We start from the raw sequence: 6,762 nt of genomic DNA on the forward strand, positions 1-6,762 counted from the left end.
GTGTAGGTTGCTGCGTTTGAAAAGTTCTTTATGATGAACTTTAATAAAGGTTCATTATGTCCAGACACAACCTGCTTCCATAACCATGCGATGCACTTTGTATCCTTCTGTTGTATTCCTAAAGAGTGGTTCCCTGCATGTGCATTTTGTTTCCTGTTGTATATTGATGATATCAACCTACAGGTAACTTCTGCAGCATTGTGGATGTTGGGTTCATCAGTGATTCTGCTACATTTGACCTCGATGTCATGTGTCCATCCTTTGTGTGTTGTTGAGTTCCCTACACAATTGGATACTTCATGTGGTCGACTATGATGCTGCATTGATGATTTCTTCCTCTTAGCCTTCTGTTTTTCTTTGATGGATTGCTAGTTCAGATTTTCCTCAAGCTTATGCATGTCACCTTTCCTCCTTCAAGGGATTGAGCACAAAGTACTAATACCAACCATAGAAGTCGTATTAAGTGACATGGCTTGAGCACAGTATCGATTCCTGCAAAAAAGAACCCAAGGTTAGTAAAATAACATTTGTCGACTTCCTTTCCTCCCCTAGGATTTGAAATCATCCCCTTTGCCCTTGTGTTAACCTCTCCTTCTACTGCCTCGAAGCCTTTACTCTCAGAAATGGACATTGAATTTTGTCTCCATTAACTAGTCTTCTGCCTTGTGTATCCAGATGATGAAAAGAGTGGCATTCTATGACTCCTTGATCAAGAGCATAGTTTGCCAAATGATCAGCTAGCTTTTTTCCCTCTCTGAAAATATGTGTTATCCTGCCATTGCACAACATTAGCATCTTCCTTATCTCTTTCACTTCCTCCTCAATAACCCATGGTGGTTTCCACTCCCTTGTGATGACCTTCTTGAGCAGCATAGAATCAGTTTCTACCCATATGTTATTCATCTCATTAGTCAAACAATGTTTCAGGGCCTCAAAAATTTCCCTTGTTTCTGCTTGAGTGTTTGTCACCTCTTGAATTTCTTTTCCACACGCATAGACCTGATCTCCTTCCTCATTCATCAAGCAAAAGCCAATTGAACTCCTACCTGGATTAGCTCTCGAGGCCCCATCAGTATTAATTTTTGTCCAACCTATCATAGGGAGTTCCCATAAAACCTTGTTGAACTTCAGTTTGGGAGTGTAGTTCTCCATCATTCTAAGTATATCAGGCCATCTGAATGGTACTCGATCAATGCCTAGCTTCCTTAATAAGAGATTGAATAGTATTGCAGACTTGGTATACCACTCGATTGGTTGACATTGCCTCACTATGCTTGTTGTTGTTCCTCCTTTTCCATAGTTCCCACACAATTATACTAGGCAGTGCTTGGAATATTGGTTTGAGTCTCAGAATTACCTTTGTTGTCCAGCATTTCACCATAGCCTGATGCAGGTTTAAGCCCTCAAGAGATAATCCAGCATGAGAATAGAAGTAAGACCAAACCTTTAAGGCTGTGAGTGATCGATAGAAAACATGGCTTAATATCTCTTCCTTTGGCATTACACAACACCAATATTTAGATGGCATGTAGTATCCCATCCTTCTAATTACATCATCAAGTGGTAGCTTACCTTTCCATAGTTTTCACATAAAATATGAGATCTTAAAAGGCAATTCTTTAACCTACATGTTGTCGTATATAAGAGCTGGATCTTTCCTTCTCCTCAAATATTCCCAAGCTGACTTAACTGTGAATTGACCTCTTATTTCCAAACACCAAATAGGTTTGTCCAGTTCATCATTCATCGATGGAGCTTGTATGGTGTGCATAATGTGCATAGCGCTAAGTCACCTGACAATATTTCTCATATGTTCATCCCACTGCCCTTCCACAACAACATCATTCACATTATGGATTGTTTCATCAACTATAAACTCCGGGGGTATTACAAAGTAAAGGGCACCCAAGCCTATCCAATTGTCAAACTAAAATAGGGTAGATCCAATTTTTAGTTTCCAAAAAATCAAATGTACAGTAGAGTCTCAGCATTCCAACATTTTTCTCCAAACGTGTAAAGGGCACAGTAGTTGCATGCATCTTCTTCAAATATTTTTGACTCATAAAAGAGCTCCATAAAGATGGCTTAGTCCTGAAGTTCCACCATAGCTTGCAAAAGAGAGCATTTGACATAACATTTAAGGATCAAAATCCCACTCCTCCTTCATGTTTATGTAAGCATAAAGTTTCCCAATATTCCCAATGTCTAGCTCTACCATCAATAGAATTGCTCCAGTAGAATCCCGCAAATTTATGTAGTTTCTTTAAACATAGGCCGGTGGATTTACTACAGAAAGTAGATGAATTGGCATGGTTTGCAACACACTGCTGCTTAGTACTGCCCTTCCTCCGATATATAATAGTTTCCCTTTCCACGCTTGATGTTTATCCAGCACTTCTGATATCAAATCTTCATAATACTCCATTTTTCTCCTTTTGTAAAAAATATAACAACCCAGGTAGATGAATGGGAAATACTTTCTCTGTATACCAGTTATTCCTTCAATCTTCCTAACAACTTCATCGCTTGTAAAATAGTGAACATAAACTGCAGATTTTGCCTTGTTGATTAGTTGTCTAGATGCTGCTTTGCAAGCATTTAGAACTTCCATAATCAATCTTAAAGTTGTATCATCTGAGGATGAGAAAATGATTGCATCATCTGCATAAGCAAGATGGTTAATCTTAAGGCTCCACTTCGGCATTCTGAATCCACAAAAGTACAAATTATGATGTAAAACATTTAGACCCCTTGACATTGCCTCTGCAGCTAGTATAAATAGCGTTGTTGACAGAGGGTCACCCTGCTTCACCCCTCTGGTTGACTTGAAAAAACCATGTGGTTGGCCATTAACTAGAACTGAATACCAATTGTATGATACAATCCCAAAAATCAATCCAATAAACCATTAAGTTAATCCCATTTTCCTCAAGATCTTTGTGAGAAAAATCCCGGTGAGTCGATCATATGCCTTCATCATGTCCAATTTTAGAATTACATTAGGGCCTGCCATTGTCCTCAATCTAATGTCAGTGATTATTTCTTGAGTGAGTAATACATTCTCATCAATACTTCTACCTTTTACAAACCCTTCTTGCTCATCAGATATAATATTATGAATTATATCCACTACCCTCTCATGAATAACCCTTGATATGATTTTTTTAGAGAAATTACTCAAGCTAATTTGCCTTAAATCTGAAAGGTTCTGGACATCCTTCTTCTTAGGTAGTAGGACTAAACTTGTATGAGTCACAAATTTGGGTAGTTCCTGCCCACAGAAAAAATCCTACACCATGTCTAGTATGTCCCCCCCAATGATTTCCCAACAAGCATGAAAGAAATTACCATTGAATCCATCAGGTCCCCCTGCACTGTCTCCATTCAAACCAAACACAGCCTTCTTCACTTCCTCAATTGTTGGCTGCATTGTAATCTCAAAGTTCTGCACTTCATTTAACATTACTGGGACATGATCCAATATCCTAAAGTCAGTAGGAATTGTGGATTCATGAAATTGCTGCTGGAAGAAAAGAACAGCTTCATCTGCAATAGCTGATAGATCTTCCAACAAATTCACATTCATGTCTTGTATTCTTTTTAGTTGTAGCTTCCTTATTTTGTCATTAACATGAGCATGAAACAATTTAGTATTTCTATCTCCATCTTTGAACCAAGCCATGCCTGCTTTTTGTTTCCAAAATTCTTCTTCCAAAGGCCACACTCGAATAAGATCTGCTTGCACCATTTGGATCCTTTCACGATTTTGTACAGTTTGATTCACTTTAAATTGTGTCTCATGCACCTTCACCACTTCCTCCAAGCTGGCTATCCTTTGAAATATATCACCAAGCGAGGCCTTGCTCCATGTAGAAAGAGCTTTCTTCAGTTTCTTCATCTTGTGGTTAAAAAGTATGAATGGACTTGCATGGAAGTCTGCCTGCCAATGCTCCTTAACTACATTCAAGAATGACTCATGTTTGATCCAGAAATTTAAGAATCTAAAGGCTTTTTTGATCTGACCAGTACTAGGATTATATGTGAGATGCATTAGGCTGTGGTCTGAGCCAATCTTAGATAGGTGATTTATCTCCAAGCCTGGCCAAAGTTGTTGAAGCTCCATGTTGCCTAAACATCTGTCTCGCCTTTTGAATATGCAGTTTTCTTCAGATCTCCCATTCCACCATGTGGATATGCTTCCTTTGAAGCCAAGATCAAAAAGGTTGCATGTGGTTATACAATGTCTAAAATCATCAATCTCATTTATATTAACTGGGAGGCCCCCAAATTTCTCTTCTTCATCCCATATCACATTAAAATCTCTACCCACAAGCCAGGGTAAAACCATATCATTAGCCAAGGAATACAAAGTGTCCCACAACTCAATTGTTTCTCTTGCATCACATTTAGCATAGACAATGGAAATAATGAACTCTGTGTGGTCATCAGTTTGGTCATCTTTAAAGTAATCTGCTACTCCATGTTAAAAAGAATTTCAAAATCATATTTTTGATCTATGAAGATCCATACTTTGTTTGAAACATTTACAACCACCTACTCAAAACCTAGCCTTCTTCTATATTGCTCAACTGTTCAAGTTTGTTGCATTGGTTCCATCAAAGCAATAAAATCGAATTGATGTTTTCTATCCAATGTTATTACCCTTTCAAATGTTTGCATTGTGTTAACTGACCTTATATTCCAAATTAGAGCATTCATCATCAATTGATTGATTTGGATAGAGTTGTCTTTGTTTGGACTCCTGGAATATGCACCCTAGTATTCTCTCTTGTTTTTTTTTCTTCCCTCTTCCTGCTGATTTACCTTTCTCCATATGTCTAGGTGAGATATCACCTTGTCTAGCAACATTTACGAAGTTCTACGTAGTAGATTCTGCATCCATATCTCTTCCTTTTGCCCTTTGTGTCTGCTCCTCTTCTTCATAATTTTCTTGATTGATTAACTGATTCCTGGTAGTTTTAGGAACCACAATCTTAGCACTGGTTTTTATCGTGACCATTTCCTTTGTAGTTGATGGATTATAGCATGTTACTGCTTCTTGCATTTGAGTTAAGGTAGCCCCATCACCTCCATTAGTATTGCGTAAGCACTGCTGCAATTCTAATTCCACTTTCTTCTGAGTTCCTTTCATTTGTTGCTATCTTGCTTCTTCCTTTTTATTATCTGGATCTCCTGGATCATTTATATCCCCTGCATTAAAGGTTTGGACTGTAGGTTCATATGTCTCAATAGTGCCAGAGACATTTGGTTCAGGTTTGGATGGTGGTGTTGTGATTTTAAGAGGCTGTTCAGCTTGGAAAGGTTGGTCAGCTGTAGTATTAGCATTGCTACTTTCTTCTGCTCTTTGTACTTCAATTGTGCTATTTTTGCCATTGACACTTTGTTGTTCCACATCTGGATCTTTGTTTTGTATTTCTTCCACGTCCTCATGTCCTTCTAGGAACTCCCATTCGTCTGATTCCTCTTCACGTTGTTGCTGTCATAGTTTACCTCCCAAAAACTTTACACGATCCTTAAGACTTTCATGCTCAGGAATTATGCTTGTATCTAGTGATTGAGAGGGGGGTTTCTTGGCATGACTGATTCGTAGTAACCTTAGGCATTGGGAAGGTTCTATTTACCCATTGAGAAGTATTCTCCTTACTTATTTTTGCACATTCCTTAGTTTCATTCCCTTCCCCATTAGGATGCCCAACATGAACTGTCTTTGATGATGCCACTTTATTAGACATAGGAGTATAAATTGCTGCATCTGGATCCAAGGCCTTCTGAATATTTGTGGTCTGCATATCAGCTCCTTCTATAATAGCAATTTGATTTCCTGCTGTACTTTCATGTTCTGCTTGTAGAGCTTCAAATTTGTTTGGCTGTATTAACTTGAGAAAATTGCCTCCTTCATTACCAATGTTCTGCTAGTTATTATCAAGTTGTCATGATTTCATTTGATGAAGTAGCATTATTTTGAGGATTACCAGATACTTGCAGCTGCTGCCCGTTAGCTTGTTCAACATGAACAATTTCTTTCCCTGTAACCACGCGATTTCCATTCTTTTTAACTCGATTGTCTCTTACTTCCTTCCATTGTTCCCCAGGTGGATTCACATTACCTACAACTCTCCCACTTGATAAGATCATCAATGGTTGATTATGATGCAGTTGAGTCCGCTCCTTGTTATTTTCAGCATTCTGCTTGCTTTGATAAGTGATAATTCCGGATGAGATTTCCAGAATTCAAAATAATCATGGCCTTGTAATCTGCATTCCTTAAAGTACTTAGGAATCATATCATACTTAATGTTTACCCATTCAGTCTTTGTTACACCTGTTGCTTCATTAACAATGTCCATTCTTACATTTTTAGGATGATCAGCTAATAAATCGACAGGAACTTTTACCCTCGCACAGCTAGGTCGAGTCTTATTTATAGTATCCATATCCAAATGTAAAGGTTTCCCAACAGCTGAAGCAAGAGAAAAAATACACTCATTCACAAAGTATATAGGTAACAAACCTAGAAATGATATCCAATCCATAGCCATTGGAGTCTCTTCTTCTAACTTAAACTTCACATCATAAATGAGAGGTCGAATTTGGTATTCATTGCCGTTCTTGTCCTTGACGTATTGAGCTCCTTTTGATGTAAAATCAACAAAATCCTGCCACAAGGTCATACGTATAAGGACATGTCTGTCTCTCAACAAACCAATACTACATTCTCCCTTTAATCCACATTGATAGGGA

The 6,762-nt window shown here is 38.2% G+C and overlaps 1 protein-coding gene across 1 annotated transcript; it reads right to left on the minus strand.

The window, feature by feature from the left end:
- Positions 1–2,263: 2,263 nt before the first annotated feature.
- On the minus strand, positions 2,264–4,834 carry LOC107792240 (uncharacterized). The gene is made up of 3 exons (XM_075218424.1): positions 4,825–4,834; positions 3,349–4,473; positions 2,264–2,859 (listed from the first exon to the last, which is right to left on the minus strand). Exons 1-3 carry the CDS (start codon positions 4,832–4,834, stop codon positions 2,264–2,266), a joined length of 1,731 nt encoding a protein of 576 aa, XP_075074525.1.
- Positions 4,835–6,762: the final 1,928 nt, after the last annotated feature.

The sequence above is a fragment of the Nicotiana tabacum genome, chromosome 7 (genome assembly GCF_000715075.1).
Source record: "Nicotiana tabacum cultivar K326 chromosome 7, ASM71507v2, whole genome shotgun sequence".
NCBI lineage: Eukaryota > Viridiplantae > Streptophyta > Magnoliopsida > Solanales > Solanaceae > Nicotiana > Nicotiana tabacum.

What these genes read in the sequence shown, in the direction of transcription:
- LOC107792240 (XM_075218424.1), bottom strand. An exon ending in GGGACCTGATGGATTCAATG is followed by an intron (nt 2,860 to 3,348) that starts GTAATTTCTTTC and finishes ATTGGTATTCAG; the next exon opens with TTCTAGTTAATGGCCAACCA.